The following is a 19,912-nucleotide window of genomic DNA, read 5'->3' as shown; positions in this document are numbered from 1 at the left end:
TGGGAAAGGCTGCGTGGGGAGGGGGCACAGGGAGAGCATGGCTTCAGGGCAGGAGGGAGTGCAGGGGGGGCATCGGGGTAGGAGATGGCACAGGGGAGCCATGGCATCCAGCTGGGCTGCTTTGGAGGCCATGATCTTCAGCACATTATGAAGGTGGGGACCCGGGGCGTCGACCACAAACACGCAGGAATTCCAGCTGAGTAAACCTGCATTTCACAAGTCCTTTAATGATTGCATCACACCCGTGCTGGACACAGAGCTGCTCCCGGCCCCATGGCACTGGGCCCTGTGCTCAGCTCTGTCCCACCATGCAGACAGGTGCCAAGCAGGCACCTTTGTTTGGTCCTGCTGCCACACGTGCCCCATGTCTAGGGATGGGACAGATGTCTAGGGATGAGACAGGCTCAAGGGCTGAGTGCTGCCACTTCACACCCCAGGGCTTGGATCAACCCCAGAGCAGTCCCTGGTGGGACAGGTGCCTGTTGGTCAGCCACATCCTTAGTGCACAGCACAGGGTGGCCCTACAGGAGCAAGCCCAGGGCCAGAGGCAATCAGAGAGGCTCCTGTAGCTGGCATCATCTGCCCAGAACCTCCTGGCTTCTTCCCCAGAGGTGCCTTAGGGGTGTCCTGGGCCCCTTCCCCTGGAGGTCAAGAAGGGCTGAAACGGTGCGTGATAGTGGTGATGCTAATCAGGGCTCAGCAAAAATGAAACAGAGAGAGAAGAGCTCCTGGAACTGGCACTTCTCACTGTTTATGGCAGAATTTGGCCCCTGCCCAGGCTGCTGGTCCCCACTGCACCAGGACAGGAGTGGCGCTGCAGACAGGGTGACACCAGCCTGTGCTGGTGGCCACTGGTGTGTCCCGGGGCTGTGGGGGTCCCTGGGAGAGTTCCCAGGTTGCCCAGTGGCTCAGAGGGCCACACAGCACGGGCGCCTCTCCGCCTGTGCTGGGGCCATGCCTTCAGGGTTCTCACTGGCAAGTGACACCGTGTTGCTTTGGCTGCTCCTCTGCTTCTGCTTCTGCACTTTGTAGAAGATTTCTGCCAAAGAAGAAGTGTGTCAGCCAAGGCCCCCTGGGGATGCAGGGACAGCTTCAAGCCTGCAGCCCCCACTGCTCTCCCAGAGCTCGGCACGCCGGTGGCTCTCCTTCCCCTCTACGCAGCAGAGGGGTGACTTGAGGGGTGACAAGGGAGCAGCTCCCACAAGTCGCATCCCTGCAGCACTTGGGGAACACCCTGTGCTTGGGCAATTTCCTCTTGCCCAACCTGGGATTAGTGCTTCACCCTGTTCTGGGGCTGGCAGCTCACTGGGCCAGGCTGGTTCAGCACAGCACTGCACGGCACAGCATGGCATGGCACAGCTCACTGCCCGGATGCTGCTGGCTGCCATTCCTGGAGAGCTGCTCTTGGACTCCATCCCTGGCCCCCCAGGTCCCCACAGCCGGTTTGGCAGGATGCTGGAGACACCAACTCATGAGCCCAGGACAACAGGAAGGAGACTGGAGATTATGGGGGAGAAGCAGCCCCTGGGGCTTCAGGGATGCCCAGGGGACATGAGAACAAAGCTTCGGGTATGGGAAGTGAAACACCCAGCACCAAAGGCTGAAAACCAAAGCAGCCAGAAAGACAACACCAAAAGACCTCATGAAGCTAACCCCAAATGGCTCAAGTGGAGCAGGGAGAGAAGTGCTGCACATCATCTGCCCAGCCCCGCATCCCTGGGAAAGGGACCCCGCAATGCCCTGGGACTCTGCTGCATCACGGCACCAGTGCCTGTACCCTTCAGGATGGTCTCAAATGCTTCCTCAACATTGGTGGAGTCCAGCGCCGAGGTCTCAACAAACAGCAGCCCGTTGTTGTCTGCAAGGAGAGGAGCCCCCTGAGATGATGCAGGCCCCAGTGAGGACATGGCTCCAATCTGGAGCACCTTTATTGATGTTCAGATGCCTGCACTGGTGCAGCTCCAAGCTGTTGGGGAGGTTCTCAAGCCCCCAGCCCTGTGGTGGGGTGCCAGCCTGTACCTGCAAACATTTTCGCCTCTTCCATGGGCACCTCTCGAGCCTGTGCGAGGTCAGTCTTGTTTCCCACCAGCATGACAATGATGCTAGCCTCGGCATGGTCGTACAGCTCCTTCAGCCAGCGGTCCACCACATCGTATGTCTGGTGCTTGGTGATATCAAACACGACCAGGGCACCCACAGCCCCCCGGTAATACCTATTACAGAACCCCATCATCATTCCATGCTCCAGATCCACCCCCCAGCATCCTCACCCATGGGGCTGAACCCAAATCCCAGGAGAAGCACAGATTTCAGGCCTCCCATCCTTACGCTGAGGTGATGGCACGGTAGCGCTCCAGTCCAGCAGTGTCCCAGATCTGAGCCTTCACCACGGCATCTCCCACCAGGATTGTGCGCGTGGAGAACTCCACGCCGATGGTGGTGCGGCTGTCATGGTTGAACTCGTTGCGGGTAAAACGAGAGAGCAGGTTTGTTTTTCCCACCCCAGACTCCCCGATCAGGACGACTGTGGAAGGAAGGAGAAATCCCACTGAACTGCCCCAGCTACCAGCACTGGTTGCATGGGCATTGCTTGCTGTCCAGTGACCCCAGACTGGTCACAGAGGCTGGGCAGCTGTGCGGGTTTAACCCCTGGTGTGGTTGCTCCTTCAGCAAATAGGGGTCCCTGTGGGAGCCTAGCTGTGCTCCCTAGTGCTGGTGTGGCCCCAGAGCTGCTCAGTGGGGTCATGGCTACTGGGCTCTGGGCAGCAGGAGCAGGGCAAGGATGTTGGTGAGCCCTGGGCCACCCTGCTGCAGTGGGCACTCAGGATGGGTGGCACACCAGAGCCTGTCTGTCTCCACTTGCCCACAGGGAGCACTGAGCTCCAGCAGAGTCCAGCCAATATCACCTGGCAGAGACCAGGCAGGCCCAAGGAGCTCAGCATGGGATGTGTGAGGCTGTGCCCACATTCTCCAGCTCAGGTTTGACCCCCATGTTCTCTGCACATGCCACTGCTCCGGTCACTGCAGCAAATGACTCTTCAATGCCCACTGCTCTCGGGGGTTACAGGCTTTCATGGCATGTTTGTCTCACACAGTTAACCCCAGATTTCACACACACCCCCATCCCACAACAGCAATTTGCCTGGCACTGCACACCTGCAGCCTTGGGGTAAGTGTGGATCTCCCCGGGTCTCTGTGCACCTTGGCGCTGCTCACCAGCCCTGGCCTCGCTTCTGTCAGTGCTCGGCGCCTGCTCCCTTGTCCCCTGAGCCTCCCAGTGCTGCCCCTGCCCCTGCCCCTGCTCCCGGTGCCCATCACAGCCGCGGGGGGAGTCAGCACCGTCCCAGCTCGGGACACAGCCGCTCTGGGGAAGGGGCACCCTCGTTCCCTCCCCGCAGTTCCTGCCTTTCTGCTCCACCCCTTTTGGGGAAGGAGGGGGTCGCATCGAGCGCAGGACTCACCCTTGAAGACAAAGTTGTAGTCCTCCTCGGCGCTGCTCATGTCGCTCGGCTGCCGCCTGCCCTCGCAGGGCCGCCCTGGGTTTCCTCCTTCCCGCTGCCGAGCCTCAAGCAGGCGGCGGAGCGGGCCGGGCTCCCGGAGGCGCCGAGGGAGGACACGGAGCGACCAGAGGTCCCTTTCTGTCGAGGAGCGAGCGGGAGCGAAGCGGGTCCAGGGGAGCGCGGAGGGTCTGGGACAGCAGCAGCGACAGAAGACAAGCTGGCGACAGCGCGGCCGCTTGACTCAAGGGGTGGGACTGGGTGTCGCAGCACAGGTTGGGCAGGTAGTGTCACCTCTGGGACCGTCACGGGGCTGGAGGAGGAGCCAGGGCCTGATCCTGAGTGCGGGGCAGGCTGGGGCAGCGAGAACTGAGTGGGGAACACGGGCAGGGAGGGGTGCGAGGGCAGCGTGGGCAGGCGGGGGAGCGGGCACAGGACAGCGGGGGCGACACGGGCAGCGTGCGCAGTGAAGGTGGCACGGGCGGGGACAAAGGACAGCGATGGCATGGAGGGCAGCGTGTGCTGCGATGGCAGCAAAGCAGACCGGGGCAGCATGGGCAGAGCAGGATGGCAGCGAGGGCAGCTGTGCCAGGAGCAGAACCCTCACTCAGCCCGGCTCCCGCCGCTGTGAATGTTCCCTCGCCTCTGCTGCCATCGTGTGAAAGCCTGGGAAACTGGGACGGGAAGGAGCCCCCACCACCTCCAGCTATCCAGTGTGACCAGCAGGGTTGTGCAGGGGCTCGGCTGTTGTAACCTCTCTTCTTTGGTAACAGCCCCTTGCAAATTCTTGTCTTTCCCCAGGGCAATTCCCAAATACTGCCCAGGCACCTCCAGCCCAGCCAGGTTTTGTTACCCCTCAGCTCCCCAACAACAGACACGATGGACACAAGCATCAAACGCTTTTATTACCCCAGCTTTTGTATTTCTGCCACCTTTTTTCTTTTAAGACCACACTAGAGCTCCGGGATGCCCGTGGGGCCACTCACGCCCAGGTCATGCCAGTGACGGTGACAGTGTCAGAGCCCAGTGGCACCTCAGAGCCCTCCACTGCCCCATCACGATGCAGCCACCTGTGTGAGCGGCTCCTCCAGGTACTGGACCAGTGCCTGTGCCTGCAAGCAGAGAATGGCATGAGCCACGCCCAGGTGGGTTTTGCAACTCTAAGTCTGCAGTCTTGCCGACCCTCCAGCCACCTCCCCAACAGCATTACCTTGGCTTTCAGCATCCCAAATCCGACCGTCTCCTTGGCGTACATGCAGAGCAGCAGGTTTGCCACCCGTGTGATAGCCACTCGCCCCTCCTGGCCAGGAAGAAACAGCACCTGTTGCACCCCAGCTTGGCCTGGACCCCCAGCATGGTCCTGGCACCACAGCCAGGCCCCCAGGGAGGGCAGGGCAGGCCCCAGCTCCACGTACCATACAGTCCATGAGGATAAATTTGAGGTTGTCCTCATTGAATGCCTGGTGCCCATTCTTGTCATAGGCCACCCAGATGTTGCTGGCGATGGCTGCAGTGACCCTGGCATCAGTGTCACCATAACCCGAGTAGGCAAGCAAGGATCCCTCGTTGTTCAGCAGCCTGGGAAGGACACGGTAGGACAAACTAATGCCTCTAACACCAGACCCCCTTTCAGTACCAGGGGTACAGCAAACTCCCCCACCCACTCCCAAGACACCCCCACTCTGCAGGGGCCTGGCAGGGGGTGGGGGGGCTTCAAAGCCAGAAGGCTCTGCAGTGGCCCCAGGCCAAAGCAGGGCAGTGCAGGGCTGTGGTGGCTCTGTCTGTTGAAGCAGTGGGACCTGCCACAGGCTGGGCATGAGCCTGAGAGACAAACACTGTGCACAGCCCTAGCTCTGTGCATCACCCTTGCGCTGTGCAGGAGGCATCCCAGCACCAGACATCAGGAACGGTGCAAGGCCCCGGCCCCACACACTGTGCACGGTCCCATCACCATCTATAGCCCAGCACCATGCAGGGGGTGAGGTCTCAGTCCCATGCCTGCCTCCGGAAGGGGCCTAATCTTCCCCAGGCAGGGACAGGGAGCATCCCTGGGCAGGGTCAGGACAGGAGCATGGAGCTTCTCCAGGCAGGGGCAGAAGCAGGGGCTGGGGGCAGGGAAAAGGCAGGCAGCATCTTTGGGCTGGGGCAGCATTCTCAGGACAGGAGCAAGGAGCATCCCCCGGTGCAGGGACAGGGGCAGGCAGCACCGCTGGGGCAGGGACGAGGGCAGCATGCCCGAGGAAGGTGCAGGGGCATAGGCAGGAGCAGGGACAGGGTCTGGGGCAGAAGCAAGGGCTGGGAGCAAGGGCAGGGGCAGGGCAATGATAGGCAGCATCTTCGGGCAGGGGCAGCATCTATCGGGAAACATCCCTGGGCAGGGAAAGCACGTCCCCGCAGCGGCGTCACCTCACATCAGGGCCCGCTCGGGGAAAGCCGCCCCCCGCCCGGCCCCCCGCACTCACAGCGTGCTCTGGACGCCGCCGGTGTTGGCCTGGCTGAGCACCTGCGTCAGGGCCTTGGGCCGCAGCATGGCCGCCGCCGGGACCGCGCGCCGGGGGTGGGGCCGGGCCGCGCGCCGCCGTCACGGGGCCGCGCCGGGCCCGGAGCATCCCGGGGGTTGTAGTCCCGCCCGAGCCCTGCCGGTGTCCCCGTGGGAGGGCGTCCGGGGGCGCCGGGACTCGAGAGGGGCCTCGGCAGCAAAAGGGAGCACGGGGCAGGCGTGGGTCCTCGGTGACCGAGGCGATCGGGGATGGGGCCGGTTAAAGGGGAGGTCGTTGGGGGGCACCGGTGGGGCCCTGCGGGCAGCATCCCCTCCCCGCCCTGCCCTCCCCAGCCTCTGGCCCCCTCTTTCCGCTCCCGTTGTGCCTCCCCCGCCCCGCTCTGTCCCCCCTCGCCCCCGCGCTGCCGCTGTCCCTCCGGGCCGCCGGGGGGCGCTGTCGTGGGGCGAGGAGCTGCTGTGGCGCCGCTCCCGGCTCTCTGTGGTGGCGGTGGCCCGGGCTGGCGGCGGGCGGTGAAGATGGCGGAGCCGAGTGGCGGCGGCGGCGGCCCCGGCCCCGGGCCCGGCGGGGATGGCCAGGCAGGGCCCGGCGGGGCGCTCATCCGCGTCACCGTGAAGACCCCCAAGGACAAGGAGGAGATCGTCATCGCGGACGGCGCCTCCGTGCGCGAGGTGGGGGCGGGGACAGGTCGGGGGGGCGGAGAGGCCTGGGGGGGGCTGTCGCGGGTGTTGAGGGGCGGGGGCGGCTGGTCTGGGGGGCTGAGGGATCGAGGAGTGGGGTGAAGGATTTTTGGGAAGGGGCCTGAGTTTGGGGCGGGGAAGAATTTCGGGCGGGCTTGAGGAGCGGGGGAAGGGGGCTCTGGGCTGGGGGGGCACTCGGAGGGTCCAGGGGGTCTCCTGGAGACCCGGATCAGGGCTGGGACTGGCTTCGGGGTCAAGCCTGGCCTTGCGGGGCACCCCGGACCTTTGGGCCTTACTGGAGCCAGGGTGGGAGGGAGCGGGGAGATCTGAAGGAGGGCAGGTGCTGGAAGGCTTTGGAGGAGAAACAGTCCCGAGGGCGGGAGGTGATCTGGGGGGCTCATCTGTGGGAGGGGTCGTGGGTGTCGAAACCACAATAGTTGAGGGACTCGGAGAGCGGCTTTGGGGGTGGTGGCAGTGGGAGGGGTATGAAGGACAGGGGTGGGGTCTGGGGGCTTGGCCCGTGGGCTGGGCTGCGTGGGAGAGTTCCGTGAGCGGAGGTGTGGGAAAGGTGTTGGGATTGTGGGCAGAGCCGTATGAGTGCGTGGGGGGCTGCCGGGGGTGCAGCTGGGGGTCCTGGCGTAGGTCTGGACTTCTCTGGAGGCAGATTCCCCGGGTGAGGGGAGACGAGCCGGGCGGATGTTTGGGGCCAACGTTGGGTGAGGTGGAGGAAAGGAAACATCGGCTCTTCCGCGGGTGCGCTGGCGGGGGGCTCTGCACCTGCTAGGGAGCGAGAGCAGGCTGGGATTGGTAAGAGCTGAGGTTAGCAGAGGCTGGGATTGGCAGGGGCTGGGTCTAGGGCTGGCCCTGGCATTGAGGAAGTGGCGATGCCCACTGGGACAAGGTGTCACGGGCTCTGCGCTTGTCTGGCTGCGCGCTTTGGTCGGCGTGTGAAGGGCCTGGCAGGGATCTCTGGGCAGCAGCCCATGGCGTGGGCAGGGGCTGTGCACGTGTGGCCCTCCTGATCCTTTCTGTCTGGGGAGCCCATTGGTACAGGGAGTGTAGAGTGAGGGCTTTGTGCAGGCAGGGCATAGGGCTGTGTGGGGAGAGACACAGACAGGGTGATCTGGGACCAGGGCTGTGGTGTGCCCACCCTTGTTTTTAGAGTTCTGGTGCAAATGCTGAGAGCTCTGGCATGTGTTTCACTCTCCATCCTGGCCTTCCCCTCTGAGTTCCCTACAGTTTGTGTTTTCCAAGTGCAAGGCTTTATTTCCGCCAAATCAGTCTGGGAAAGCCCTGGCAGGGCCAGCAGTGAGAGTCTTGCTTGCAGGTGTAAATCTCAGCACAGCACACAGTAAAGAAGAGGTGCCCATGCTCTGTGGCACGCTCACAGGGAATTCAGTTGCAGAAATAGGAATTGGAGAAGACCTAGTTTATTTCCATTGGCTGATAAGGGATTATTCCCTTTTCCATAGAGCTCTGTCCTGTATTAAATCAGAGTTCGGCTTTCCTTAGGAAAAAATCTCACATGAGCAGATGAAACCAGTCATTCAGGATAAATGGTGTGTTTGGGTTAGGTCTGAAGCACAACTGGTCTGGCTTTGGAAGCCTTCAGCTGTTCTGAGGGAATGGCTCTGTTTTTTTCTGAGATTTACTGCGTAGTTTGTGATTCCAGAACTTGTCTTTGCTTTGTTTTGATTTTCATTAATACCTCAGACATCATCAGCAGCGGTGACTTTGTGGTACCTTCATGGGCTCTGAGGGCTTGTCAGTTTCTTGTGGTGTTCCCAGAGTAGATGTGATCCCTGGAGCTTTATGTTTCTGGTACCAGTCCTTTATCTGAAAAATGCTCTGTTTGTTTTTCAGTTCAAAGAAGAGATTTCTAGACGGTTTAAAGCCAAACAGGATCAGCTGGTTCTGATCTTTGCTGGGAAGATCCTGAAGGATGGAGACACGTTGAATCAGCATGGGATCAAAGATGGGCTCACTGTTCACTTGGTCATTAAGACTCCGCAGAAGTAAGAGTTTGGTCTTGGTGGGGCTGGGGTCAAATGGGAATAACTGATTGTGATGATCCTGGTGAGCTTTCCCTACCCCAGCTGTGCCACACAGCAATGGGGTTTGTCACTAATCTGTCCATGGATGACACGGCTGTGATGGTGTATGGCAGGTACCTGGAGGGGCTGGTCCTTTAACATTACTCGTGTGTGTGTCTTGGAAGAGCCCATCAGAAATGGATACTGGTTCTAGCAAACCAGCAAAAGTTGTAGAAAAAGTCTCTGATAACAGAAATTACTTTCCCAGTGAACTGTTGCTGTAGAAGCCAGTACCTGGGTTTTCTGTCACCTGCTACATACTCAGCTCTGAGCCTGTGCTCAGGCTCTCTGAGGCGCCACAAGCGGCACACGGTATGCGGAGCCCTGTGGGGCACCTGTGTGGCCCCTGGAGGCACAGCTGCACAGGCTGGTGCAGACAGGGGATGCTCCACGTCAGGAGTGTGCAGAGGCTCGGGCTGTGCAACCATGGACATGGGGCAGCGTGGGGGTTTGCTCATGTGGTGCTCTGGGTGCACCCAGGGCAGTTTCCAGTGGGGATGTGGCTCATGTGCACCACAGGCCTCAGACTGAGAACAGGACACAGGGCTGACCTCAGGGTCCTGCAGGTTTAGCTCTTCCCAGCACTTCCCAGAGGGGTGGTGGGCATGGAAGGAGTTTGGGAATAGCTTCTTTGCTTTAGTTGCAGCCACATTTCATTGATCTTCACAGCCGTGCCTCAGGCTCCAGCCACAGTGTGTTCCAGCTCCTGGGGAGCTCCAGGGCTATGTCTCTGTGCAGTTCTGCTGTCCCCTGAGAGAGCTGCATTAATCAAGATGGGTTTTTTCCCCTGTTTCGTTTTTTTTTCCACCTGTTTTTTACAAACACAGGGAAGTATACTGCCGAGTTTGCAGCCTCTCCTTGGATTTTGCCTCTCCAGGTAGCCTGAGAGCCTGATGCTGTTTCCGCTATAAATGTGGTATTGGTGAACCATTTCAAAGGATGAATTAGAGCTGTCCTGGGCTGCTCATTTTGCTCCTGCTAATAGTCCTAGATAAGTGCTTACTGAAGACATTACAGCCTCTTCCTGTGACAAGAGGCTGAGAGAAGCCAAGTGCCCTTTCTCTAGCTTCCTTCTTCCTTTCTTGTTCAGCTTTCCATTTGCTTTGTTTCCCCAATCTTTGCCTCTGTCAGGCCACTGGTTTTCAGCAGCAGTCAGGTTAGTCTGGACAGTGGACAGGGACCTTCAGGGTTGATTTTTCAAGTTCTAGAAGAGTGAAAAAGGAAAGGGAGATAAAGGAAAGGAATAATTCTTGGTTTGGGGAAAAAAAAAAATCAGGAAATCATTGTTCGTATTGTCAGAGGTATAATAGCATTATTGAGGTGAGTAAAGTGAATTTTGTGGTTTAATTTAATGAAAGCTCTTCAACACTAGTCCAGGACTCACTGTCATGACTGCAGAGGCTTCAGAAAATCTTCAAATGTTCTCTTTGAAATTCCTGTAACACTTGAGGAGTAACTGTGGTAACAAGGTATTAACCTGGGATGGTGTATTCAGCAAAGCTGATGTCCAGCGCCTGCTGCGTGGTGGCTTGCAGCACAGTGTCTGTGTGGGTGTGTTAAAAGAAGCTCCAGACAACTTGTGTTGGAGCAGGAACCTTGCATCAAGGTGCAGCCAGTGGCAGAGCTGGGAATTTGGAGCCAATGAAATGTTCTATGGCTTTCTGAGACAGGCATGGGCTGCCTTGTGCCTCAGTTTCCCTCTTTGTACAGTAATGCTGATGCTTCTTTTTGCCCCAGAAGCACTGATAGGAATATTCAGAAGTGAACATTGTTGTTTACCCCATGCACTAGCCCTGCTGTAACCTCCTGTGGTTTCTGTGGGAGCAGCAGAAGGATTTTCCTGTTTGGAGCTCACTCATTGCTCAAGGATATGGCTGCAGTAAATAGTTCAGTGGCTTTCAAGGAAGAGCTGGATACAACTCAGGGTAAGACCCGTCCAGCCGCTCTGCGTGGGCCAAGACAGCATGTCAGGGGCTGCAGTGCATCAGGATGGGAGGCAGATTCCAGCAGACAGAAGACATCTGGGAGCACAGCTGTGGATCAGTGCAGGCAGAGATGGGATGGAAGCTGGGGCTGGCTGCTGTGGGGATGATTGGTGTGCTGGGAGCCCAGTCATTGTGGGGTGTGCATCCTGTGTCCCTGCAGAGGACTCCCCATGCCCTTCCTTGGTACCAGGAGTTTAATACTTTTTATACTTTGCAGGGTCCAGGATTCAACATCTGCTGCTTCTGCCCCCAGTGCTGCTTCTGCCCCGACTGCAACCCCTTCTTCTCCTGCTGCCCCGTCTCAGCCCTCTACATCCAGCAGTGCTGGTCCGGATGCAGGGAGTGGCAGCAGACGGAGCAGCGGGTCAGGGACCCTGGGAGGTCCTGGAGATGGAGGCCCAAACAGTGCTGCATCCATCCTGTGTAAGTGGGGGCTGTGAGAAGGAAGGATTTTCTGGGATTAGACCAAAGAGTTGGGGTTCTTGACCCCTGTTGTTGTCTCTGCTTGTCGTGGGCTTTGCATGAATCACTCCCATGGCACACCTCTGTGTCCCTGCACAAGGTAATGCCACTCAGTGGTGTGTGTGTGTGTGTGTGTGTGTGTAGGGATGTCCTTACTTAGAGCTGGCTGCCATAGAAGTACAGGATACCCTTGGATTTGTGGGGATGCAGTTCAGCTGGTGGGCCTGTCTTCTTTTGCAGTTGCTGATAGTTACTGACTCACACCTCTCTTCCCATGTGTTGTTCCCTCTCCAGCTGGCTTCGGTGGCATCACTGGGCTGGGCAACCTTGGGATGGGCTCTGCCAACTTCATGGAGCTCCAGCAGCAGATGCAGCGGCAGCTGATGTCCAACCCAGAGATGCTTTCCCAGATCATGGAGAATCCCTTGGTGCAGAACATGATGTCTAACCCTGACCTCATGAGGCAGATGATCATGGCCAATCCCCAGATGCAGCAGCTCATGGAGCGAAATCCAGAGATAAGCCACATGCTCAATAACCCAGAGCTCATGAGGCAGGTGAGTCACACCAGGGCTCAGTAAAGAGTGTTGAGAAGAGTCTTTGTGGACCAACATCAGTGTCTGTGCTGCAGAGGAGGAGCAGGAATGCCAGAGCAGTGGTTTTGGAAATCTCTTCCTTCCTGTTGTGAGCTCCCCACAAACAGATCATGGTCTTGAGTTGTGTGAATACTGATTACTCAACCCACATCCTTGCAACTCTTACCTCCCTTTCAGAGCTATTGAATCCATGGTGTATTGGGGAAAAAAGGGATGCTGGAATTTTCCTAGTATGCTGACTACAAGACTACTGTGTTGTGATTCAGGAATGGGAGTAAAAACAGTGATGGAGAAGTGAAGCTACCGTAAAAGCTCTTTGTGTCTCTCTAGTTCTCTTGATGCATTACGTAGAGACTCCAGAGCTGTACAGTGAGTGTTTCACTACCTGTGTCAGTGGGGAGCAGTAGTGGAGGCTGGGATCCCAGAGGGCTCTCTTTTTTCCCAGAACAGAGGATCTGTATCCAAGAGGGCTGGCTGTCTGGAAGACCAAAGGTTCATCAGAAGGGAATTCTAAGGGATCAGTGAGAATCTGGGTGTTAACAGCCAGGACTCTGCTGTTTCCTGGGAAGGCTTATCAAGAGGATAGTGTTGAATGGGCCTAGTTTCCATCTGCTTCTCAGTTATTCTGCTTTCAGCTGTGTCAACCATACATGAAATTCCAGAGCTGCAGGACTAAATTATGAATAATCTGTACTTAAGAGGTTCCTCAAATGAGACCTGGATATTCTTTGTGCAGGGGAGAGCCATCAAAAGTCTGGAGAGGGTGGAAGGACCCACCTTCCTGCTTGTTGTATGTAGTCCATCCAGTCTGTGTGGGAGCATGTGGGTGTTGGATATCCTGATACTGCTTAGGAACAGGACAGTTTCATTGAGCTGAACCAAGGCTGAGAAGGAGGAGAGCTGAGCAAGGCTGGGGAGGAGCCTGGATCCCTGGGCTCTCTTTGCTTGGATAAATGATCTCTCTGCTCTGTGCCTGTGAATAGGGTTTGATTATCCTCTCTCTCCTGGGAGCTAAGATTTAACTCTTTCAAGGCTTTGCTGCTGACCAGGCTCTTGATCCACCCAGGCCCTTCAATGGTGCATGTGGGCCTGAGCTTTCCACTTTTTCCTCCTTCTCCCAGACGATGGAATTGGCTCGTAACCCTGCCATGATGCAGGAGATGATGCGGAATCAGGACCGTGCTTTGAGTAACCTCGAGAGCATTCCAGGAGGATACAATGCCCTGCGCCGGATGTACACGGACATCCAGGAGCCCATGTTTAGTGCGGCCAGGGAGCAGGTATTGGCTGCGTTCCTGTGAGTGGGGTGTAGTGTGGGAAAAGGGTCTTGACCTGTCCCCTGTGCTGATGGGACAGTTTTCTTAGAGTGTAGCTCTTTATCCCTCCACTCCAGTGCAGCCACTGGCCAGAGAACATGGTGCAGTGCCTCTCATGACAGGGGTTGAGGTGCTGGAGAGGCCTGCTCTGGCTCCTCCAGTCCCCCAGCAGGCTGGATGCCAGCCCTGACCATAGGCAGGCCCTGTCACTGTTAGCACAGCCCTCTGCTCACTGGATTAGCTGGAGCCCGATGCCTTCGGAACGGAGCTGGCTCAGATCCAGTTGGCTGGTAGTGCAGGAGGAGGGAGCACAGATCTGGCTGCAGAGGGCTCTGCAGGCATATTCCAGTCCAGCATTACCTACTGGTATGTCTGGGTGGTGGTTTTACAGGGACATTTTGAAGCCCTGCATTTGGGAGCTGAATCTGGGGCTGTGGCCACTCCTGAGCCTGGTCTTTTCTCAGTGAGGTGTGTTGTGGATTGCAGATTTCTCAGGAGGCAGATCATGGCACGTGTTTAGCAAATTCTGGACTTGGCTGAATATGATCGGCTGTTCCCTGGCTCGCTCAGTGCTGGGGTTGGTCTGCTGGGACTAACTGATTCCATCTGTTTCTTTCTTTTTTTCTCCCTAGTTTGGCAACAATCCTTTCTCTTCCTTGACGGGGAATTCTGACAGCTCGAGCTCTCAGCCTTTGCGGACAGAGAACAGAGAGCCGTTGCCAAACCCCTGGAGTCCCACACCCCCTGCTTCCCAGAGTCAGGCACCCAGCAGTGAAGGGAGCACGGGCTCAGCAACCACCCAGGGCACCCCAACTGTATCCAACCCCTTTGGGCTGAGTGCTGCCAGCATCGGCGCTGGTACGTAAGGGAAGAACCAGGGGGTGCTGCTGGCTGAGCAGGTCACCCAAGCTTCCTTGGAGGGCCAGTTCCTCTGGCATTTGGGCCCTGTCCTCTGCTGCTGCTATCCAGAGGAATGGGTCTAGCCTACTTGGAGATAGATGAATTATTGTGATGCGCTTGTTGGACGGCTCCTTTGGGAGCTCTGCTGTCCCTGAAGCTCTCAAGAGAGAGTCCACGTGGCCAGGGGGTGGAGTACAGCCAATGCTGTCACCTATCCCATTGTGTTTCAGGCAATGCAGTGGTGCTCAGGCTCATCAGGGATCTTCCTTTGTCTTCCTTTCCCCTGAACAGGCATGTTCAACAGCCCAGAGATGCAAGGACTCCTGCAGCAGATTTCTGAAAACCCTCAGCTGATGCAGAATATGATCTCTGCCCCCTACATGCGGAGCATGATGCAAACTCTTGCCCAGAACCCGGACTTTGCAGCTCAGGTAAAAGTGTTACAGTTGTCAGCTGTTGCCAGGCAGGCCATGAGCTCAGTGTGAGGTCAGCCTGCTGCTGGGGTCGGACTGGTTCCTCTTGCAGACACTGGAGCAGAGTGAATACACAGTTTAGTGGTATTTCTCGACAGCCTGAAGGCAGCCCCAGCTCTGAGCCCGGTGTGTTTGCAGAGCCCCTAACACAAGAGGTGGCTCTCAGAGGGACATGGGAGTGGTGCTTCTTTGCCCGTGGCCAAGTGGCCCCTGTTCAACACTGTTGTCAGGAATTGAGCTGTCCTGTTTTGATACCCCTTAGCAGGGGAGCATGTTGAAAGCCCAGGGAGGGAGTCAGGGGCCCCATGACTGACCTGTTCTTCATGGCTTAGTTGCATAGGGTTTAACAGCAAGTGGCAGCAACCCTCTGATCCTACCTACATGTGCTGTCTCTTGCTAGATCATGGTAAATGTCCCCCTCTTTGCTGGGAATCCACAGCTTCAAGAACAGCTCCGCCTTCAGCTCCCTGTCTTCTTGCAGCAGGTAAAGGCCTCTGGCTGGCCCTGTGCTGCCCTCAGCCCCTGGCTCCAGAGTTTCTCCCCACACTGTGGGACAGTCAGGATCTCAGCTGCTTGACTGAGTGCACTAGGAAGCATGTGGGCTTGGGGGGCTGGGCTGAGGAAGGAAAGGGGTTGCACAGGGGAGACACAGAGGAAGAACTTGGTTAGACAAGGTAGTCTGAATTAATTTGTCTGAATTACTGAAAGGTGGACTGCAGATTAGGCTTGTTAAGCTGCTTGGAACCCCTGTGTAGACCATCTCTCACTGTGTTGAGTTTACAAAACATACACAGCTAATTGTGCTAAAGCAGCTGGTTCTCAGGTAAATCAGAGCCCAAAGGCATGTGTCCCCAGTTCTAGTCTGATTCATCCAGTTCATTCAGGAAACCTGTTGTGAGCTCTGTGAGTATTCCTGCAGGTGAGCCCTGCAGTCTGGAGCCTTGGAGGAGGATCCAGACATGAAGGCCAGCACTGGCCACAGGCAAGAGGCGCAGCTTGGCGCTGGCTCAGGTGTGACAGTGGTGCAGCTCTGGCTGCCTGAGCTCTCACTGGTTGGTACCGTGGTGTCTCTCTGCCTTGGTCCCCAGATGCAGAACCCGGACTCCCTGTCCATCCTCACCAACCCCCGCGCCATGCAGGCCCTGCTCCAGATCCAGCAGGGACTCCAGACGCTGCAGACGGAGGCCCCCGGACTAGTGCCAAGGTACAGACACTTCAGAGTGGGGCCATGCAGGCAGAACTGCCGTGCCCAGTACCAGCAGGCAGAATTCATCTGCCTGTGGATTCATCTGGGAGATCTGCTTAGGAAGCTCTGTCACTGGGACTTGTGCGGGTGTGTGTGCCTGCAGGCCTCTCTGAGTGAGCTAATTAGCACTTGATGCTTGCTTGTGCTTCACTGGAAGTCCTTGACCCTTTCTTTTTGGAGAAGAGGTTTGGAATGCACTTGTTCCTTTCCCCATCCTTTGTTTGCTGCATTTGGTGTGGACTGAACTCAAGAATTTTATCTCTGGAGAACAGTATGAGATGGACAAACACAGGGCTGGGTGGCTGTGCTGGGGCAGGCTGATCTACTGGCAGCCCTGAGCTCTCTGCTCACTGTCACCGGGGGTCATGCTCCATCACAGCAGTTCTCTGCAGGCTTCTGTTAGCTCTGCTCACTCCCAGTGCCATGTGTGACCAGAACATGGATGCAGCCCGTTCAATTTTCAGAGCTGCCCTGTAGCAGGGCCTTCAGTGAAGGCCAGCCAGGTTGCATGTGCTGGTTGCCCTGCTGGCACACTCTGGTGGGGTTCCCAGAGTGCCAGTGGCACCCTGAGCATGCCCTGCCTTTCTCTGCAGCCTCGGCTCCTTCGGCATGCCCCGGATGCCCCCGTCCTCCACAGGAGGAAGCACAATCCCGGAGAACCCCATTCCCTCTGCTTCGACGCCGGCCAGTGCCTCTCCAGCTGGGGGTGGTAACCCTCAACAGCAGCTCATGCAGCAGATGATTCAGCTGCTGGCCGGAGGAAGCTCTCAAGTACGTAACGCCCAGTGGGTGCTGGCACAGGCAGGGAGGTCTCCAGGGGGTTCCCCACCTCACCCCACTCAGGGAATGTGGTCCCCAGCAGTCTCTTGTGGCTGTGCTGCTCTAGGCCAGGTTTGGTGTTGGGGTCTGGCTGACTCTTTGGGGTGTTGAACCCTTTGAGAGGTTTAAGCTCAGTGTGCTGGGGATCCTTCTCCTTGCACTGCTGCCACTGTCAGTACCAAACCAGGACTCTGGTGTGGCTGCTGTGCCACAGCCCAAGGGGACATGGAGACTGTCCCCGCACGAGCCTGAAGCTGAGCTCGGAGTTCCTGCACAGCCGAGGCTGCTGGCACTGCCCGTGTTGGAATGCTGCCTGTGCTCTCCGACTCCAGGTTCTCTGTCCTTTCCCTCACAGGCGCAGAGTCCCGAAGTGCGATTCCAACAGCAACTGGAGCAGCTGAATGCCATGGGCTTCATCAACCGTGAGGCCAATCTCCAGGCGCTCATCGCCACCGGTGGGGACATCAACGCAGCTATCGAGAGACTGCTGGGCTCCCAGCCTTCCTAAACTCTGTCCTGCTGCCCCACAGACGTCAGCACATGCATCCATACACATGCACAGGGGATCTTTCCGGAAAGCCCGCCATCATTTTCATATCTGACAGCTGTCCATGTATTTAAAACAAAAAGATACAGCTTAACCCCTGACCTTCCTACTAAGTTAAGATTTCATGTTGAAATGCTCTTTAACTGGCTTGTATGTGGATTCCAGTTCTCATCGTGGCCACAGAGACTTCAGATGTGTATTTTTTCCTAAATATGCCCTGTCTCAGACACTCTTCTCTCTCTCTCTAGATGGTAGAGGCGATACTTCTAGTTACTTACCTGAATGATTGTGTTTTGAGTAGCTTGATTTTAACTGTACATGATTCCTCCCCTAGCCCTCCTTTCAGGCAAATATTTAAAAAATTGAGCCAAGTTTGGGGATTGGTTATTTCTCTCAGCATCTTATTGGGAATGGATCAAAAGAAAAATTGAAATTATCTGAGAATTTCTGATGTCATTTGTCTTAATGTTTCCTGGGATGAACCAAGCCCATGTCCCTCACTCACAGGTGCCTCCAGTCTCCTGGTAGAGGGTTAATGGGTGCAAAACCTGCATTTGAAGTGTGGCCTCTTTACACTCTGGGGGTGGTGTAACGGAGCCCAGGGGTGTGCAGCGACCAGGTGTGCAGTTCTTAAGCTTGAGTTGATGGTGCTGTGCAGAGGAAGGTGTTCAGAAGGTGTGTTTCTGCCCAAGTCATGTGGTTCCTGGTCAGAGGTGTCCAGGGGCATTGACTTCTATGCTCACTGGGCTCGTTTCTACAAGTGTGAAAACTAAATAGGAAATGGAAAAATAAGCTAACGGTCTTTTTGCTTCACTGGAAAATGTTGAAGTTCGTGTTCTTCCCAGTTCAGATCCATCCTCCACCCCCCCTTCCATTCTGGTGTGTTTGAATGTTCTGACTGTCCAAGAGACTCCCCAGGACCAGCAGGGTGGTATTTCCCAGGAGCCTCCATGGCTGTGTAATTTGCATACACCATTTTTATCAAAGGAGAATAAATGCGCACAACCATCTGTCTCCCTGCATCCCTGTCTCATCCTTGCCTGCCTTGGCTCAGCTGGGCCAGTTCCCAGTTACTTGGGATTAATCTGTCCTATCCTGTTCCCGGTGCTCAAGGCAGGCTTGGGGGTGTTGTGCTCCCTCCCCACCTGGCTGGGCTGCCTGCCCTCATGGCCAGGAAACCTTTGACACTTCAGGAATGTTGGTCCTAAAGTGCCAGTGTGGAAGCTTCCTTTGAATTAGAATTGTCAATTAGCAGCTGTTGGAACTGTTGAGAGCTGGGAGTCAGTGCTATTTGATGGTTTTAAGTTTCTTTCGGTGTGGGAGGATTGGGCAGAGAGGGAACAGGAGGTTTGCTGCATACCTGTAAAACCTGCTGCACCCAGCTGGCTCCATAGCTGGAAGTGGGGATCGATGGCTGTTCGTGTTGCTGAGAGTGTAGGTGGTGCTGCTGGGGAAAACATGGGGCTGGAAACACTCCTGCCGCTGTGTGTGCATCCTAATGAGACTGCAGTCCCTTGGAGGAGGATTTAGAAAGCAGCTTTAACCTCTTCTGGAGGCTGTGCACAAACATGGGGACTGCTTTGTGCAACCTCTCCTCCAGCATGCGAAGTTTGCACAGAGCTGTGTAGGGATGGGACTGGAGGTCCCGATTGGCACTGGCAGGGTCAGAGCTCTTCCCAAATGTTAATGATTGGCCCCTTTGCAGCTCAGAATGGGCTCCTAAAAAGACCTGTGAGGCTTGGGAATCTCTTCAGTGTCCCTTGACAGCACTAAAGTCTGCATCCCTGCACAAGCCAGCTCTTGTAAGGAATGTGCTTGTGGGAGGATGGATGGTGCAAGCAGGGAAGGGAGGGTGCAGAGGTGGTGCACAGGGTCACAGGGAGTGGGGATATACTCCCATGATGAGTTTGAACCTCTGAGGAGCAAAATTAGTCCCACCACTCTTCCTGGCCAGGCAGAAATTGTCCTTCCACCCCCTCAGTGTGTCAGCAAGGTGTGACACGGTGGTGTCAGTCACCACAGTGCAAGGGATCTGTGTGTGTGAGAGGATCTGTGTAGGAACAGGGACTTGGAAGAATGGAGCAGTTTGGTGTCTCCAAAGCTGGCTGGAAATAAATCCCTGCATGGTGGAAGAATCTTGCTGCAGTGTGTGCAGATGGCTGTGAACCACTGAGGAGAGTCCATGGGAGTTTGAGTATCCCAGAATGATTTGGGTGGGAAGTGACCTCATAGTTCATCTCATTCCAACCCCCTGCCATGGACAGGGACACCTTCCACTATCCCAGGTTGCTGCAAGCCCTGTCCAACCTGGCCTTTAACATATCCAGGGCAGCCACAGCTCATCTGGGCCAGGGCCTTACCACCCTCACAAGGAAAAATTTCTTCCCAATATCCAGCATAAGTCTTCCCTCCTCTGGTTTAAAACCATTTCCCCTTGAGTCATCAATATCTGTCCATATAAAAAAGACTGTCCATTATTTTCACAAGTTCCATTTAACTCCTGCAAGGCCACAAAGCCCTCACAGGTCATCGAGTCCTTGGTGTCTCTTGCTTGTTTAAGTGGGAAAACACATTTCTCTTGTCTCTTCACATCGTAGCATCTGCTCTTATGCCACTTTGGGATCATTCCTCCCCTGCTGCCACCCCACCAGCCAAGATGCTAAAATAGAGACACAGGGCAGCCTGCAGCTTCTTGTGTCCATCTGATGCCACCTCCCGGCCCCAGCAGTCTGGCAAAGCTGCCCATTCCACACTGCTCCCAGGGGCTTTGCTGCACTGCGAAGGAGAGTTGGGAGGGTCG

General features: G+C 56.4%; 4 protein-coding genes across 5 annotated transcripts in view; 2 read left to right on the top strand and 2 right to left on the bottom strand.

The window, feature by feature from the left end:
- Window positions 1-201: 201 nt before the first annotated feature.
- RAB25 (RAB25, member RAS oncogene family) lies at window positions 202-4,240 on the bottom strand. The gene is made up of 5 exons (XM_058860558.1): window positions 3,462-4,240; window positions 2,329-2,524; window positions 2,020-2,213; window positions 1,778-1,858; window positions 202-1,039 (listed from the first exon to the last, which is right to left on the bottom strand). Exons 1-5 carry the CDS (start codon window positions 3,499-3,501, stop codon window positions 909-911), a joined length of 642 nt encoding a protein of 213 aa, XP_058716541.1. The 5' UTR covers window positions 3,502-4,240; the 3' UTR covers window positions 202-908.
- Window positions 4,241-4,381: 141 nt separating this feature from the next.
- LAMTOR2 (late endosomal/lysosomal adaptor, MAPK and MTOR activator 2) lies at window positions 4,382-6,115 on the bottom strand. The gene is made up of 4 exons (XM_058860560.1): window positions 5,960-6,115; window positions 4,913-5,075; window positions 4,708-4,797; window positions 4,382-4,609 (listed from the first exon to the last, which is right to left on the bottom strand). The coding sequence occupies exons 1-4, from the start codon at window positions 6,025-6,027 to the stop codon at window positions 4,553-4,555; spliced, it is 378 nt and encodes a 125-aa protein (XP_058716543.1). The 5' UTR covers window positions 6,028-6,115; the 3' UTR covers window positions 4,382-4,552.
- A 349-nt stretch (window positions 6,116-6,464) lies between these two features.
- UBQLN4 (ubiquilin 4) lies at window positions 6,465-18,126 on the top strand. Of its 2 annotated transcripts, XM_058860493.1 has the most exons (11): window positions 6,465-6,666; window positions 8,539-8,690; window positions 10,971-11,176; window positions 11,510-11,772; window positions 12,933-13,091; window positions 13,760-13,985; window positions 14,319-14,458; window positions 14,901-14,984; window positions 15,589-15,704; window positions 16,340-16,517; window positions 16,921-18,126. In XM_058860493.1, the coding sequence occupies exons 1-11, from the start codon at window positions 6,514-6,516 to the stop codon at window positions 17,071-17,073; spliced, it is 1,830 nt and encodes a 609-aa protein (XP_058716476.1). In that variant the 5' UTR covers window positions 6,465-6,513; the 3' UTR covers window positions 17,074-18,126. The 2 variants fall into 2 exon arrangements, with proteins under 2 accessions (XP_058716476.1, XP_058716477.1); XM_058860494.1 differs by lacking the exon at window positions 14,901-14,984.
- A 396-nt stretch (window positions 18,127-18,522) lies between these two features.
- Window positions 18,523-19,912, top strand: part of LOC131590293 (G patch domain-containing protein 4) — a 5,980-nt gene continuing 4,590 nt past the window's right edge. The window contains exon 1 of the mRNA XM_058860223.1: window positions 18,523-18,546. Within this exon, the coding sequence (XP_058716206.1) occupies window positions 18,523-18,546 (24 nt within the window). The remainder of the gene's footprint in view (window positions 18,547-19,912) is intronic.

Source organism: Poecile atricapillus, chromosome 33 (genome assembly GCF_030490865.1).
Source record: "Poecile atricapillus isolate bPoeAtr1 chromosome 33, bPoeAtr1.hap1, whole genome shotgun sequence".
NCBI classification, from domain to species: Eukaryota; Metazoa; Chordata; class Aves; order Passeriformes; family Paridae; genus Poecile; species Poecile atricapillus.
Note: the sequence above shows the minus strand (reverse complement) of the source record. Positions and strands in the feature narration are given on the sequence as shown.

Excerpts from the sequence above, each read along its gene's own strand:
- LAMTOR2 (XM_058860560.1), bottom strand. The coding sequence starts at position 6,027 with ATGCTGCGGCCCAAGGCCCTGACGCAGGTGCTCAGCCAGGCCAACACC. Across the intron at positions 5,076-5,959 it reads GGCGGCGTCCAGAGCACGCT|GCTGCTGAACAACGAGGGAT; the intron begins GTGAGTGCGGGG and ends TGTCCTTCCCAG. Across the intron at positions 4,610-4,707 it reads TTGGGATGCTGAAAGCCAAG|GCACAGGCACTGGTCCAGTA; the intron begins GTAATGCTGTTG and ends CTCTGCTTGCAG.
- UBQLN4 (XM_058860493.1), top strand. The coding sequence starts at position 6,514 with ATGGCGGAGCCGAGTGGCGGCGGCGGCGGCCCCGGCCCCGGGCCCGGC. Across the intron at positions 6,667-8,538 it reads ACGGCGCCTCCGTGCGCGAG|TTCAAAGAAGAGATTTCTAG; the intron begins GTGGGGGCGGGG and ends TTTGTTTTTCAG. Across the intron at positions 8,691-10,970 it reads GTCATTAAGACTCCGCAGAA|GGTCCAGGATTCAACATCTG; the intron begins GTAAGAGTTTGG and ends TATACTTTGCAG.
- RAB25 (XM_058860558.1), bottom strand. The coding sequence starts at position 3,501 with ATGAGCAGCGCCGAGGAGGACTACAACTTTGTCTTCAAGG. Across the intron at positions 2,214-2,328 it reads TACCGTGCCATCACCTCAGC|GTATTACCGGGGGGCTGTGG; the intron begins GTAAGGATGGGA and ends GTTCTGTAATAG. Across the intron at positions 1,040-1,777 it reads ATTTGAGACCATCCTGAAGG|AAATCTTCTACAAAGTGCAG; the intron begins GTACAGGCACTG and ends CTTCTTTGGCAG.